This window comes from Nothobranchius furzeri, chromosome 8, assembly GCF_043380555.1.
Source record: "Nothobranchius furzeri strain GRZ-AD chromosome 8, NfurGRZ-RIMD1, whole genome shotgun sequence".
NCBI lineage: Eukaryota > Metazoa > Chordata > Actinopteri > Cyprinodontiformes > Nothobranchiidae > Nothobranchius > Nothobranchius furzeri.
In genome coordinates, this window is record NC_091748.1 from 41,487,457 (window position 1) to 41,504,206 (window position 16,750).

General features: G+C 41.1%; 1 protein-coding gene across 2 annotated transcripts in view; it reads left to right on the forward strand.

Moving 5' to 3' along the window:
* prkaa2 (protein kinase, AMP-activated, alpha 2 catalytic subunit) overlaps positions 1-16,750 on the forward strand; it is a 36,684-nt gene that overhangs the window by 10,074 nt on the left and 9,860 nt on the right. For both annotated transcript variants that reach the window (XM_015971779.3, XM_015971780.3), the window contains exons 4-6: positions 6,863-7,007; positions 7,769-7,856; positions 14,600-14,824. In XM_015971779.3, the coding sequence (XP_015827265.1) occupies positions 6,863-7,007; positions 7,769-7,856; positions 14,600-14,824 (458 nt within the window). The remainder of the gene's footprint in view (positions 1-6,862; positions 7,008-7,768; positions 7,857-14,599; positions 14,825-16,750) is intronic.

The following is a 16,750-nucleotide window of genomic DNA, read 5'->3' on the forward strand; positions in this document are numbered from 1 at the left end:
TCATTATGTAGCTGAGAGAGAGAGGAAGGCTGCACGAGTAACGAGATGTGCGCTAAAAGGAGCCGCTTCACGCAGAAAGGAGTGGCGCGAACGGAGTAACAACAAACAATTAGACAGATATTAACGGTAAACTTCATATTTTGGAGCGATCCGGACAGATATATTGTCGCTGCAGTTTAGCAGGCTTTTATTAGTCTTTAATAAAGGATGATGAGAAGGATAAATGTCCACCAGGAAGTTCAGACAGTACGGCTGTTTTTTGAACTGGAAGCAGAGGAAGTGGACGGAGACTCGCAGCCGGAGGATGATGATGTGGCAGATCCACAGGTCAGTCTTCGCTCACGTCCGCACGTTCACGCCACGCCCCTTGTCTTCTACTACGTTCTCGTCTCACAACAAGGCGCACCGCACCATAGGGCGCAGCCGCGTACATTTTGGAGAAAATTTAAGACTTTTAGGTGCGCCTTATGGTCGTGAAAATACCGTAACAGTTTAATTGCAGCCTTGTGCAGTAGAGAGCAGAACATGTCGAGCCTTGATAGAAAACATTTGAGAGAGCACATTAAACTCACTGCACACAGCTGTTTGTTGCTGTGATCTCTGGTCATGGTGAGGTTGCTCCTGCTGACATGAGCCAACCATTTTCTTCTCTCTGCGTCTTTGGGAAAGCCATAATTCTGATTCCTCTCTCAGACCGATCGCTACATCCACATGCAGCGTAGCCAACCATGGTGTAAAGGTATTATTAAAATACTATTTTTGTACATATAGAAATATTGAACTAAACCACAAATTTAGAGATGTAAAATGACATTTAAATTTTTTATCCAATCCTAAAATTTGTAATTTCAAATTTTAACCCACTGACAAATTTTATTTTAATAATAATCAAAATAAATTATTCAAAAGAGTTTCATTAGGTCTTGACTACATTGCTCATAATCAATGATTCAGCTTATTTGTGCATATGTAATGACTAAACATAATGTTGGTGAAATGCTTTATTAAAAGTGATATTATACATGTTGTACAAATTTGTATTCATTTTTTCACGATTAACACACTTTTTATCTACTGTGTTTGACCATACAGTTTTATTGAAATTTTCTTTTTAATTAGTTGCTATTAGTCAGGCTCTAGAAGCCAGATAAACTGGGTTATAGATGCATGTACTGTCTTCACATAAAAATATAAAGTAATGATTGTAAAATGTTTTCTTCAAGGTAAGCTGGAGCAGAATTTTAGCTTTCAATAAACACTTTAAAATGGATATTACAACTCGAGTTTAGGGCTTCTTGTAGGACTTAAAGTTATTAAGTATGCTTATATTAGAGCAGTGTGTTACATTACTACAGTAATGTACAGGTGCTGGCCAGTAAATTAGAATATCATCAAAAGGTTGAAAATATTTCAGTAATTCCATTCAAAACGTGAAACTTGTACATTATATTCATGCAATGCACACAGACCAATGTATTTCCGATGTTTATTACGTTTAATTTTGATATTTATAGGTGACAACCAATGAAAACATCAAATCTGGTATCTCAGAAAATTAGAATATTCTAAAGGCCAATGAAAAAATGTTTGTTTCTCTAATGTTGGCCAACTGAAAAGAATGAACATGAAAAGAATGTGCATGTATAGCACTCAATACTTAGTCGGGGCTCCTTTTGCCTCAATAACTGCAGTAATGCGGCGTGGCATGGACTCGATCAGTCTGTGGCACTGCTCAGGTGTTATGAGAGCCCAGGTTGCTCTGATAGTCGTCTTCAGCTCCTCTGCATTGTTGGGTCTAGCGTATTGCATCCTCCGCTTCACAATACCCCATAGATTTTCTATGGGGTTAAGGTCAGGCGAGTTTGCTGGCCAATCAAGGACAGGGATACCATGGTCCTTGAACCAGGTGCTGGTGGTTTTGGCACTGTGTGCAGGTGCCAAGTCCTGTTGAAAGGTGAAGTCTGCATCCCCATAAAGTTGGTCAGCAGCAGGAAGCATGAAGTGCTCTAAAACTTCCTGGTAGACGGCTGCATTGACCCTGGACCTCAGGAAACAGAGTGGGCCAACACCGGCAGATGACATGGCACCCCACACCATCACTGACGGTGGAAACTTTACACTGGACCTCATGCAACGTGGATTCTGTGCTTCTCCGCTCTTCCTCCAGACTCTGGGTCCTTGATTTCCAAAGGAAATGCAGAACTTGCTTTCATCAGAAAACATAACTTTGGACCACTCAGCATCAGTCCAGTCCTTTTTGTCCTTGGCCCAGGCGAGACGCTTCTTGCGCTGTTTCTTGTTCAGGAGTGGCTTGACACACGGAATGCGACACCTGAATCCCATGTCTTTCATGAGTCTCCTCGTGGTGGTTCTTGAAGCGCTGACTCCAGCTGCAGTCCACTCTTTGTGGACCTCCCCCACATTTTTGAATGGGTTTGTCGTCACAATTCTCTGCAGGGTGCGGTTATCCCTAGAGCTTGTACACTTTTTTCTACCACATTTTTTCCGTCCCTTCGCCTGTCTGTTAATGTGCTTGGACACAGAGCTCTGCGAACAGCCAGCTTCTTTAGCAATCACCTTTTGTGTCTTGCCCTCCTTGTGCAAGGTGTCAATGATTGTCTTTTGGACAGCTGTTAAGTCAGAAGTCTTCCCCATGATTGTGGTGCCTTCAAAACAAGACTGAGGGACCTTTTAAAGGCCTTTGCAGGTGTTTTGAGTAAATCAGCTGATTAGAGTGGCAGCAGGTGTCTTCTATATTCAGCCTTTTCAGAATATTCTAATTTTTTGAGATACCAAATTTGGAGTTTTCATTAGTTGTCACTTATGAATATCAAATTTAAATGTAATGAACATTGGAAATACATTGGTCTGTGTGCATTGCATGAATATAATGTACAAGTTTCACGTTTTGAATGGAATTACTGAAATATTTTCAACCTTTTGATGATATTCTAATTTACTGGCCAGCACCTGTATTTGGTCTAAATGTGTTCTACAGTGTGTTAGGACTGCCGTGTTCCTGTAATGTAGAACAGTCACGGGTGTTTGTCTCCCTACATATGCTCGAAAAAAAAATAGGCTACTTTGTGAAGGAATTAGGACATAATATATAATATAATATATATTTTTATTCAATAATTACCAAAAATAGCCAGGGGAAATGTGACAATATTCAATTTTTGTGAGTTGTCCCACTATACGCCGTTCAAACTGATTTACAGTGCTGGGATGTTTGGAACTATTGAGAGCTCCATGAACCACGTGACCGCGAGTCGGCGAGTTCAAAGCCTGTCGCAACTCTCTCCTACAGCTCTGGTAACACTGCCCCTACAAATAACAAATAACATGATGCATTTACCTAAAGGTATGGTTCACTGAAAAAACATTTTTTTAAATTATTATTCCTGATTATAATGCATCACTGTGGGTTTTAAATGCAGACTGAACATGAAAATAGTCTCCTACACCTATCTCCTGCATTAGCGTCTGAAGATGGTGAAACTCTAGGATTTGAAATCCTGACAGATCTACGTCACACATTCACTTAACATTCATGGACTTACCCATCTTGACTCACGGCGGAGAACGCTGTTGTTGGTTTGGAGTCCAGCAGACAATTGCGAATTGTGTCATTAACGAGTCATCGCCGTACCGTGTTTTTGTTCTGCCCAGCAACTGAACCAGGTTTGTTCACTGTGCTGATCGAAATCACCTGGCGTAGTTGCTGAACTGAAGAAAAACACTGCATGGAGTTGACTTGTTGATGCTACAATTCCACATTTCTTGCATCCAGGAAACAGCAAGGCACATCTGGACTAGTAGAAGTTAACTGTTAGCATTAGTAACCACCACACAGCAGAACTTCAATTGAGTTATTTGTGGAGATAAAACATTAACATTGCAGAGCAGTCAGTGGTAAGTGAGCCATTTTGCTGTTATCCAATCCAGGATAAGATGTCCAAATATCAGGAAATAAGACTCCAAAACTCTCCATTTGAAGCTGTGATGTGGCTCACTCCCTAGAATTGGTGCACAGGTACACCCCCCAACGCCTGAGTGCAACTGACCAGGCATTCATTCCTATTTGAGACCACTGGGAAATGTATTGATTAAGAAGAAACCATTTTTTCACATAGGATAAAAAACAATTGAAGAATAATTTCAAAAATATAAAAATGATTTAAAAATTTCATTAAAAAAATTGAAAATAATAAACTGACAAATGAGAAGGAGAACAAAAAATTAATAAGAAAAAGGTAATGCAGGATTATGAGAAAAACAGAAGTTGGTAGAGGGAGCAGCATGAGAAGTTAGTGAGCAAGAATTAACACAAGGTCAAACAAAAGCCATTAAACAAGCGAACCACATCTTTACATCATTCTGATATGCTGGGAAATAGTTTTTACACTTAGCTCATTTCAGTTGTAAATGTGAGCTTTTAGGCTTTTCAAACATACATCATAGGCGTCTAGTGTTTGTTTTACATTTAAATGCTGCATTTTTCTATTATAATTTATCTGCGTTACCCATTCATGTGTTTGTATTTTTAGCACAAATAAAATCTAATGTAAAAGGAACTACTCTTAAGTGAAACTTCACATTTTTTTTAATCAGTGAGTCGGCAGTTTTTATGAGTTTACGCAGCACCTTGTTTTTACACCTGTGGTGTGTGTTTAGCAGCCTAGCCATTTTGGGTTGCCATCACTGCCCTCTGAGGTGGAGTTTGAGCTAAAGCAGGAAGTTGTCAGTGGAAAAGCTCATCAAATCTCACGGGATCAAGCAGTCAAGCGTCAACATACTAGTAGCTGGTACTGGTAGTGTTGTTAGAGGGGCGCATGATTAAAAGAAATCATGTGACTTAATAAACATTTCAAAACACAAATAGTTGCATTTCTGATTTATGTATAAGAAGTTGGCAGTTAATTACATTCTCATTAGGTACTATTGCTTATATTAAAACAACACAATGCTGCTTCCTTCGTGAAACAGACGCTGTTCTTTTGGGGTGACAATAATCTGTAAAACTGCTGCTGACAAACTGGAACCATTAGTCGTGTTCTGTCCTAAATGCTTAGGTTGTGTTTTACACAGTGTCTGTTGACCTCTGACATTGCTGGACAAATAGCTTCGTTAGACATTTCCAGTGTTACAACATGAATAATACCAAATACCACTTCATATTTTGTACTCGCTTCTTTAACAGTGGGAGAGACGATAAAAAGGAGAATCGGTCCAGCTGCATGGAACAATTAAAAAGATAGCAGTAGCGGACACTATCTTTTTGTGTTTGAGAGTCATTGCTTCTTTAAAAATCCTAATTTGTGACAGTATGAGTTATGTATTTTTCTAATGTAGGATTTGTCTTCTTTTGTTGTATATTTAAGCTGTAATGTTATTTTTTAGAACTAACACAACAGACAACCAGTAATAGCCAAATGAAGCAGCTTTATAAAAACGAAGAGTGAGAAATAAATTCACTATATGTCTGCATGTGACAAATATGCACTTGGTGGTGTCATTCATCCAATCTGATCAAGTTTTTAATATGAAAATGTTCTTAGTTAAAGCTGCTTTAGTGACTCTACAAAACAAGCTAAGTTTTGAGTGCAAACAGTCACAGATCACTCACCCCTCCCTTGGGTAGCTTCCCTGAGATGCCAGTAGAAACGAGATAGTGCTAAACACCAGTCGCAGTCTTTTAGGTCCAAACGTCTTTTGTTGTCCGTGACTTCAGATGGTGTTTTTTCTTTTGGGGACTCTGGTAGTTTGTTCTAAAGAAGAAGTGGTAACAGCCAGCTGTTTCTCCTTCTCTAGCCCTTTTTTCAAGACACACCATGCCGGCAAATCGGCGTAATATTACCACAATGGTGTGTCTTATAAAATTTGCGGCATCACTTGGTAGTAATGTTGCGGTAATCGTCTGCCTCATAAACAGCTGTTGTGCCATGGCGCAACAGACGGAGGTGTCATGATGACGTGGGGAGTTAATGCCGAGCTCCGGCCGGCAACTATATTGAAAATGAAAGAAAATGCGGGCAATAAGTTTTGCTTTTGAACAAAGATGGCAAACTGGAGCGCCGCAGCGCTCCATGAGCATCTCTCTGTTGGAGCTGAAGCTCAGATCATCAGGGACTGATGGAGACAGACACTTTTAGGGCCAGCTTGTTAAAATAAACGTAAAGATCGCAGCTTCAATCGCAACAAAAATCAAGTTTTGTCCAAGACAAACAGAAGTCTGTAGCATCGCAGAGACCACCCCCATACCCCCTTTATGCCGCTATTGCCTAATCTTTTATAAAAAGAACACGATTGCGCCACATTACCTCCACGGTCTGACACTGATGCCGCCACGGCGTTGTGGCAAATTGACTGCATTGTTTTGTAAAAACAGCTTCTGATATTATTGAGTGGAGAACCTCTCACACCAGTGGTGTTCAGTTGCAAAATGCGTGAGTGCGTAATGAATGGAGGAACCGGGGAATTGCGGCATTTCGGCGAGACCAACTACTGAATGGTCCAATGGTTGCTATTGGTGGAGGTTTTTAGACACATGCTGGAGAACCACTTTATTACATCTTCTTAATTCTCCACAATGTATTTATAGCTATACGATGTTACAACATTGTTAGGAGGCATGATAAAATGTTTTCAGTTATCTTCTTTTCGACATTTGGTTTAACATTAGTGCTCGTTAAACAGCAGTGTCATCATATAATTGCTTGAAAGCAGCATTGTGGTCCTAATAATAACAGTTGTTTATAGATCTTCATGTTTCACACCCTTCTTTCATCTGATCAGATCAGAAAAATGTCCCAGTCAAGCTGTTGGTTTCCATTTGTCTCGTACCCTTTGTTCCCTTCAGGTGGAGGACACAGAAGCTCGCCGTCTTTTTCAGCAGATCATCTCGGCTGTGGACTACTGCCACAGACACATGGTGGTCCACAGAGACCTCAAACCTGAGAATGTCCTGCTTGATGCCAACAGGAACGCCAAGATTGCAGACTTTGGTGAGATCCTGAAAGAGCTCATTAACATTAAGAGGGAGGGAAACATTTACAAGTGGATTACATTAATAACAGGGCATGGTGAGTGAGGGCAGAGAAGAATTAGTTAGTTTAATAACATTGAGACATACGTACATATGGAATTGATCACTTGGACATTAGAGAGAATCTCATTGATTCTGACAGTAATTTTTGTAGCCAAGCTCCAAATTTCTTTAGCAATGTGACCATGAAACAGGGAAATATTGTGATCAACACACTAGTGTGCTCAACTGGGTGTGAGGGGTGGAGAGGCATCCCTTAGCAACAGCCAGGTCTCATATCAAGTTTGGCAGGAAGCCTTGAGGCCCAGTGTCATCTGATAGGGAAGGAATCAACGGGGGTGAGGCAGGAGAAGCGTTTTGGCTGAGACAGAAACGACGATGGTGAGAGGGAGTGTTCAGGGAGCGGGGCTAAACGATAAAGTCAAGGTCAGGAAATCACAGCGTGTGTGATGTTTGGCTCCGACCGTGGCAGACACAAACGGGCTCATCCAATTAGAGGAGCTTTGTGCTTAAAGCTTCATGTCCTGGTGGTTGGAGGAGGATAAAGACCTCAGCAGCACCCGCTGTGTCATCTAATTGCCTATCAGCATTCAATTTACTGTCCTTGGATGAAAAATTGAAAAACAAAAACATGATCACAACCTTATTGTTTGGTGCCTTTCACTGTCAAATTAAAGAGAGACGGTTAATAACATGTGCTTGCCTGTGATTGGCCAACAGGACTCTCAAATATGATGTCAGATGGAGAATTCCTACGCACGAGCTGTGGTTCCCCTAACTACGCTGCCCCAGAGGTCATCTCAGGAAGGTGTGTGTGTGTGTGAGATCAATTGCATTTACAGATTTTATAGTCTTTTTTATCCTTGGGCTCTGCAGAACTGCTTAAAAGTCTTAATTTTGGAATTTCTTTAAATATTACCAATAAAATCTGAACTAAACTGATTCATTTGAGCAAATACAAACACATTTTAGGATACCATCTTTGCTGCGTTGTTTGGACTCAGTGTTGTGGCGAGCCAATGCCAGTCACCTGCTTTTATGGTATTATATTATCTTATTACACATCAGAATCTAAGAGTTTGTTCCATTCTGACAAGTTTCCACCTCAAAGGGCTCCAACCCACACTAGTGAACAAGTGAACAGACACACTGAGACTTTTCTTAACAAACATACAAACAAAAATGAATGTAAGTGGATGGGATGTGATGTATGGTGAATGGTGTGTGTTTATCAGAACCTTGTATCTAGAAGAACTGAGTTCTGGGTGTGAAAAGAATTTGGTTTGCATTAAACTATGAAGTTGGTTCCTATCAAAACGGCATCAGACACAATCATGTGTGTCTACCTCACCCTTTCTTTGGAGACCCTCTTCGCGGATCCGGAGGTCAGGGAGGTCGGATGACCTCTGGGCACCGAGGTTCAGTAGATTAACCGTAGCACCGACGCTCCCGTCCAGAGATGTCGCCTGGCACTCAGGTTGGAACTAGTTTGCGTTTAGAGCAGCTGTCTCTGAATAGCTGAAGGAACCGTTTTGCTGTGTCAGCTGCAGGCAGCTCTTAGCTTGTAGAAAGCTTCTCAAGAGATGCGGTGGTTATAGAGTTTCCTCCGAAGGCCAGTCAGAGTTGGCTCAGCTAACAGGATGCTGAATCTCAGAATGTTGGAATGCTGGAATGATGAATCACTCCCCAGTGATTCTGTTTAATATTCTCATATTATGATTTACTTGGCCAATCGGGACGTGCCATGTTAAGGGGTGTTAACAAACAAACCTCAGAACGTCACGCCTTCTTTCAGATACAGGATGCTCTGATTTGTGGCTAAGAAAATATCTATGTGCAGTGACGTTACTTTAACTTTAATTTATCTCTAATGAACCTTGTGTCTGAGTGTAGATAATGATTCACTTGTTAAACCAAACATTACTGATCATCATATATGAATCTTTCAATGTAATAATAATATTCATTTCAACTTCAGTAATTCAAGCACATATTAATCAACCTTATTCATTTAAGCACAGATTAATCAAAACATTATTATTATTCATCAACCATTATTGTTCATTCAACCATATGATTGTTTACTAAGATAATGGTTCAGTCCTTTATTCTGTGCAGGACAGCCTAGATAAGCAGACCGGCTTGGCAGAGAAGAACCTTGAGAAGGGAACATGATGTTGATAATCTGAGTGTCAAATCTTTTCCTGTTGCTCGGAAGATTAAGAGACGCACCGAGGCAGATTCATGTCCGTAGATGACCGGTGGCATGTAGGTCATTCTGTAGGTAAAAACGGACCATTCCTGGACGTTACAATCGTCATCGCGATATCAGCATTAGCAGTATGCATATTGCAAAGAACAGAAACAAACACAATGAATGGTCAGCTGAAATGTTTGCTACACATAATGCATTTTGTCAATCAAATGGAAGCATGAAGATGTTGACAAATCAAATAGAGCTCTTCACTCATTTGGCCAATCGGGTGGGTTCTTATAGGTTAGATGCCCACCTCTCCTAGGCAGACAGGACTTAATTTGGATGGCTCGTGAACAGATGAGTTGGCTTTGTTTGCTCCTTCTGCTGATTCTGCGTTATCCGGGATCCACTGATTGCCCTTTCTTGTTCATTTTTTTCCCATTTCCTCACATCTTTGGATCACCATTTTTGTGATATTTAGTCATTTAAAATTATTTTTTAAATTTCTTTGCTTTATATTTTTTGTTCTTGAGTTAAGTATTTGTTTATTTATTGCAAGTCATCACAATGTTAGTTACTGTTATCGCAGGTTTTCCTAATATCGTGCAGCCCTAACATCTACCTTGTTGTTGTTGAATAAAGGCAGCTTGGGGTGTCACTCGTAGCTTTCCTGTTTAAATGAGCAATGTTGTGAAACTCACTGAGTTAGCTAGAGCAAGATACATCTCCTTTAATCTGCACAAACAACTTCAGTTCTGGCAATATATTAGCTTTGGTCATGGTAACGTTACTCACAGAACGCTAGCCTTTGCAATTGCTAATTTCCTTGCTGAAGATAGGAAAACACCAAAGAAGAATTTGGAGTACCCACATTTCAGGGTGTTCATATTGTGTTGTTTTGCATTTCCCCTGTATAGACAGCTACAACAAGTAGTATGGCAAGCCATTTTAATATTTAATCAACTACACCTCTCTGTAATTCCTGTTCTACATAGCAATAAAAGATTTTATCCTTCTTCCAATAATATTCGTACTGATTAAATTTAAAAAGATATGAACAAGCAGAAATTACATTTAAGTAATGATAATAATAACAATTGCACTAGTAGGAATTTAGCATCAATTCATTAAGGTGTCTCCATCCTTCAGCGTTAACTCTGACCAGTTAACTAAAAAATAAAATGTGTCTAAAATTGATTTTGAAGCGGCCGCACTTAGAATCTGTCATCCATGCTTTTATTACTTCCCGTTTGGATTTTTACCATGTGAGTAACCAGACTAGTTCTCTGTGCAGAATTAAACAGAGGGTGAGTCTGGCCGGCCAGGCTAGTGAAACCTGACAGATTTATGTCTCACTGCCACTTACATTCATGGACTCACCCATCTTGACTCACGACAGGGAAGGCTGTTGTTGGTTCAGCATCCAGGAATCAGCAGAGATCGTCTCAACTAGTAGAAGCTAACTGTTAGCATTAGCAACTCCGCCAAACAGCAGAACTCCTCCAGGCTTGTGTTATTTGTGGAGGTAAAACAACCACATTGCAAATCAGTGTTGTGAATTTTTCTAAGCAAAATCTCTGAAAAGGAAATATTGATCTTTCAGGGGTTCAAAACCTTTATAGAATGTAATCATGTCTTTTATCAATGTGTGTGATCTATGTGTTAATGCAGATGTGAAATCAATTAATGTAAAATTATTGTGGTAATTGTGAAATCGGTATTATTTCTCAGACTATAATCGTACCACAAAAATTTATAATCGTTGCAACTCTAGTTGTGTTATTGGTGGAGATAAAACATCAACGTTGCAGAGCGAACAAAGTAGTGGTTGAGTTGTTAGCCAATAAGAGGTGAGATGTCCAAATACCAGGAAGTAAGAATCCAAATCCTGCCGTCTATGGCCCAATCTCAATATTCACACTGGCACCCTTGCGCCCTTCAATTGCGCGTTCCCGGCCAGGGGTGAGAGTGCGTAGGGTGTCCTGATTCTCAAGTGCGGAAGTTGGCCACGCCCCCATTGCACCCTTTATTCTGCACTTCACCCTAGTCCAGGGGTGTCAAACTCATTTTAGCTCAGGGGCCACATTGAGGGAAATCTAGTCCCAAGTGGGCCGGACCGGTAAATAAAAAAAAACTTCAGATTGTTTTCTTTATTTTAATACAATCACTATAAAACAAGGCTGGAGCCTGAGGACAGTATATCCAAAATAGTACAAGTACAACACCTGAAGTGTACTTGAAAATTTGAAAAAAAAAAAAAAAAATCAAAAAATCAACAAATAAAAAAAACATTCCTTAGTGATTCAAAGAGCTTACAGATCACATGGCTAGATCAGTTTCATGCAGCACTTAAAGTATATTTGACTCATTTTACTTTACATCTTTTAGCTTTCACCGGCACATCAACATCAGAAGTCACATCCTGAGTGGCGGCCAACTTCAGGATGGGATTCAAGTTCTTGTGTGAGCCTTGAGCGCAGCTTTGTTTTATTTATACTCATTACAGAGAAAACTTGCTCACAAAGATAAGTTTAGTTTCACTCTACAATGTAAAGTATGAAAATAAAGTTTACACAACCATCTCGCGGGCCGGATTTAACCCGCTTGCGGGCCGGATCCGGCCCGCGGGCCGCATGTTTGACACCCCTGCCCTAGTCCGCAGCAATGTGGACCTCAGGCAAGGGTATTACCCACAAGTCATTGCTGCAGGAGAAAAGGCTCAAGTTCCTGTTCTGAAAATATGTATTTTCTAATGAAATTAGTTCATTTTAGGACGACTAGTTGATGCTCTGAATGTTTTAGACAAAGCAGCAATGAAGTAAAATTTATTTCAAATAATTGCTTTGTTGTTTGTTTGAAAGTTGTTAACAAAGGCTTTTGAAAAAAGTTTCACAGCGACCAGCATCCCGGCATGCGTTGCCTCAACGCTCCCTGTCTCAATTCGGCAATTATCTGCACACTTGTGTATCGCACACTCGAACCCCACTGCACACTTCCTCCAAGTGCACTTTGCTGAAGACTGCAGGGCGCAGTGTGAGTATTGAGACTGGGCCTTTCTCTTCCTGCTGAATTGTCCGTGCTGAAACTGGTGCACTGGAGCTTTTCCCCCCAAAGTACGACTTACAAGGCATTCACTCCTACTGGAGACCACTGCAAACGTGTTAAAATATGAGTGAAGGAGCTTAAATAACTTTTTCATGTTCACAAAGTTACAATATCCTTTGAGTTGGGAGTATTTTTATTTTTTATGTTCTAATGAGTGGCTTAGACACATAAACAACAAAATCAACAAATGACTTAATGTTGGATTGAAAAGTAGTGGGAGGCGGGGTTGATGAGGGTTTATGTGCTGAACAAAGGGCCACGAGAACAAAACAGCATCTCATCAAAGAAAATAGTTTCTTCTCTTAAATTCCACAAATTTTCTAATTCCTGATTGTGAAATGATTGATCATCTGAAAGGAGTCTGAAAATTATTTTTGGTGAGGTTCAGCTAATCAGCTGATTGTTTTCACTGCAATTACAAATTTCTGTTTTTTCAGGATGATTGTTTAATCACCGTAATTCATGTGTGTGTGTGTGTGTGTGTGTGTGTGTGTGAGTGTGATTTAGATAAAACAGAAGTTCTGGTCTGAATTATGTAGCGGAGGCAAATGTATTATTTATTTGATATTCTGTATAAATATGCAATGCTACCTTGCTTGATCTTTATTGTAAATATCAGAAGATGATTGGGCTTAATCAGACGATTCTAGGATTTTTGCTTTATTAAGTAATTATACACACTTCGTTTTGATTCAGAAAAGAGTCATGTTTATAAAAGTAAGAAACGATTTTATTACAATTATAACACGATAAGTGAACTAAGCATTTTCTGGGAATGGATGAAGATAAAGGTGATGAAGGCTATGTGTCAGTGTGTTGTTGATCAGAGCTTCTGAATCTCGGAAAGCGAGGTCTCCGGGTGAAAAAGAATTTGGTTTGCTTAAGCTATGAAGTTGTTATGGTCAGAAGCACATCAGACGCAGTCTCTCTGTGTTCTACCTCACTCTTTGGAGACCCTCGTCACGGATCCCGAGGTCAGAGAGGTCGGATGACCTCGGGGCACCCAGGTCCAGTAGATTGACCGCAAGCACCGACTTCTCCAGTCCAGAGTTGTCACCAGGTTGGGATCAGCTTGCGTCTGAGGAATAACTCTTAAGGAGCTGAACAACATCAGCTTGTTTCTGCAGGAACTGTTTTGCTGTCTCAGCTTTGTAGGTGCAGAAAGGTGTTGACGACGTGTCAAACTCTGATGGTTAAAGAGGTTTAGCTACAGATGGCCCGTCTGAAGCTTTCTCTAGAACTGAAGAATCACCAGCGTGATCTGGTTTTAATGTTATGATGTTATGATTGTGTAGCCAACCAGAGGTTGACTAGTTGAGGATATTACCAAGAATCTCAGAAACACGCCCTCTTAGTCTTAACTTAAACATGTTATTGTGTGGAGCAGGTGTGAGGACCTTGGGGCGACGGTGGCACAGGAGTTGAGCGCTCGCCCCGCAATCGGAAGGTTGCAGGTTCGAGGCCCGCTCAGTCTGTCGCTGTCGTTGTGTCCTTGGGCAAGGCACTTAACCCACGTTGCCTGCTGGTGGTGGTCGGAGGGACCGGTGGCGCCAGTGCTCGGCAGCCTCGCCTCTGTCAGTGCGCCCCAGGGCAGCTGTGGCTACATCGTAGCTCATCCCCACCAGTGTGTGTGAATGGGTGAATGACTGATTGTGCTGTAAAGCGCCTTGGGGGGTTCCAGGACTCTAGAAGGCGCTAGGTCAAATACAGGCCATTTGTGGTCAGAACATGGTGAACACATGGCAGGTTCTAGTAGACAACATAATATGACATCCATTCAGTGAGCACAGATTAATGAAGCATTTCATTGTACTATGGTTATAATAAGTAGTAATAAACAAATGTTTATTTAATGATTATCTAGATTATAAGTCATAGGAGAAGTTATTAAATCATTCTTGGATTTAGCAACTGATTTGAGCTGGATCTTCTTTCTTCTGGAGGCAGACAGATGGGGCCTTGGGGAAAGAAAGTTATTGTTTATCTTTCAGACTAGCAGAGTCGGAGTCCCAGCTGGTGTGAAGCAGACTCATTTAAAGGGAACACGTGCAGTGTTGTGTCTCCTTTCTGACCGGATGTTGAATAGATGGTGAAAGGTGCCTAAACTGACCACTGCTGGACGCTACATTATCATCACAGAATTAGATCTTTTTTATAATAATTTTGTTGCAGCAGTAAAATTTCTTTGAAGGTTTCCAGCCTTTAGCTTCTGCTTGCCCTGCACCTGTGAAATCTTCTGGTTCTGTCAGGCTGTATGCAGGCCCGGAGGTGGACATCTGGAGCTGCGGGGTGATTTTGTACGCCCTGCTGTGTGGCACTCTGCCCTTTGATGACGAGCACGTCCCCACTCTGTTTAAGAAGATCAGAGGAGGTGTCTTCTACATCCCAGAGTACCTGACCCACTCCGTGGCCTTGCTGCTGATGCTCATGCTGCAGGTGGATCCACTCAAGAGAGCCACCATCAAAGACATAAGGTACCGACTCAGCTATTTCTGCAGTCAAAGAGTTTCATTTTATCGGCTTTTCGTCTCTTAGCCCTCAGGTGTTCCAGGATCATGCCCTGACGCACGGACTTAGTGGAAAAACAGCACATCAGCTGTAATTGTGCTGGAGATGTGATGACGGAAACAAAATTCTGTTTTGAATCTCCCCAAACACTCAACAAGCTTTAGCATTCATCTCTGATCTCAGTACATACCCACAACTCTGCTAACTGGTGTTTGTCCTCTCACTGTTGAGAACCGTAATCCTTCCCATAAGCTTTCTTCTTTCTTTTAATCTGAAGAAACTGTGTGTTATCTTGAGCACAGCTAAACAGTTTTCTGTTGTTGGCTTGTTGCTGTGAACCAGTTTGTCCTGCTTGTAGCGTTTCTCCTCTCTTCTGGTCTAGACCCCATCTTTGTGGTCAGGTCTGAAATGATCAACAAACTAGTAGCGCTTGTCTAGTCCCAGTTCATAAGTACTGTGGCCCTTATGGGCAAACAACAAAATAACTGGGCTGCATGGTGGTGCAGTGGTTAGCACTGTTGCCTCGCAGCACGAAGGTTGCAGGTTCAAAACTCGGCTGCGGCCTTTCTGCGTGGAGCTGCGTGTTCTCCCCATGCATGCGTGGGTTTCCTCCGGGTACTCCGGTTTCCCCCACAGATCACAACACGCCCTATAGGTTATAAACTGTAAGTCGCTAAAAGCGTCTGCTAAATAATAAACATGAACATAATTAAATGAAGAGAGATCTTAGTTTGTTTAAAACTGTGTCTAGATTAGATATTTTAAACATGTTGATATTTGGAGAAATGTGGTGAATGCCATCAGATACAGAGAGATTAGTTTGGGGTCAACCATGTGTGACTGTTGGCTTAATTTTTTTCTCCACATTTCACCGATATGATCACTTAAAGGTGCATTATGGAAGTCTGACAGCCAAAACATGTATAGAAATAATAAATGTCTTCTTCATACGTTCTCCTGCAACGCCCTGGTCCTGTAGAATGAGCCCTGGCATTTTTACTGTGATTGCCTGTTTTTCTGTAAAATGACAGAAAAAGAGAGATGCTCGGGTCGAGCAGGCTGCTTCATGCGCGTTCACGCTCAGGCATCGCCCGTAGCATTTGCTATCCGTAGCTTTAGCAGCAGAGAGAGAGGCAGTGCCACTTTGTCGCTGTTCCTAACGCCTAGTGACAAAGCTAGCTACATTTCTGAGGACCCTTAGCTACTTTCTGTAGAACTTTCTTCTAGATATTTCCTGCTAATTAGCAACAAAATAGCCATTTTCACTTTGAACGTTGTTTTAGCTGTCATCAAGGATATAAATGTTACAGATACCAAATATGTCAGTGGTGGTTTAGCTCATCTAGTAAGACGTCGGACTCTCGTGCAGGAGACCCGGGTGAGAACACAGTTTTTTAGAGTTTCTTTTTTACATTAATGGTATATTTTTTTACAGTAAGACGCCCAAATTTTTATTTGAGACTTGCCGAACGGCATTGAATTCACAGATAAAAAAGATGTGGGTTCAACTTTCATTTTGGAACAATTTTTCAAGCAAGGGAAGGGAATGATCTGAGCATGCAGGAGGACTGACCCATCATAAACCTTTGTCGGCTGTGCTGAAGAGAAAGGTACAGAACCACATTATTTAATTAATTAGCTGCGTGTTCTCCTGTCCTCTGGACCACACACACACACACACACACACACACACACACACACAAGGGACTGTCTCAGCTGTTATTTTTGTTAAAGAGTGTGCACGTACAGCATGCGCGCCTCGTGCACGAGCCTACTGTTGAAGCTGCCGTTACGCTTTTGGCCTGAGGGGGCAATCACGAGCATAAAAATTCAAAACTCCGTAAAGTCCCTTTAAAGGTGTGGTTCACGTGTTTAATTAATACATGTGCAGT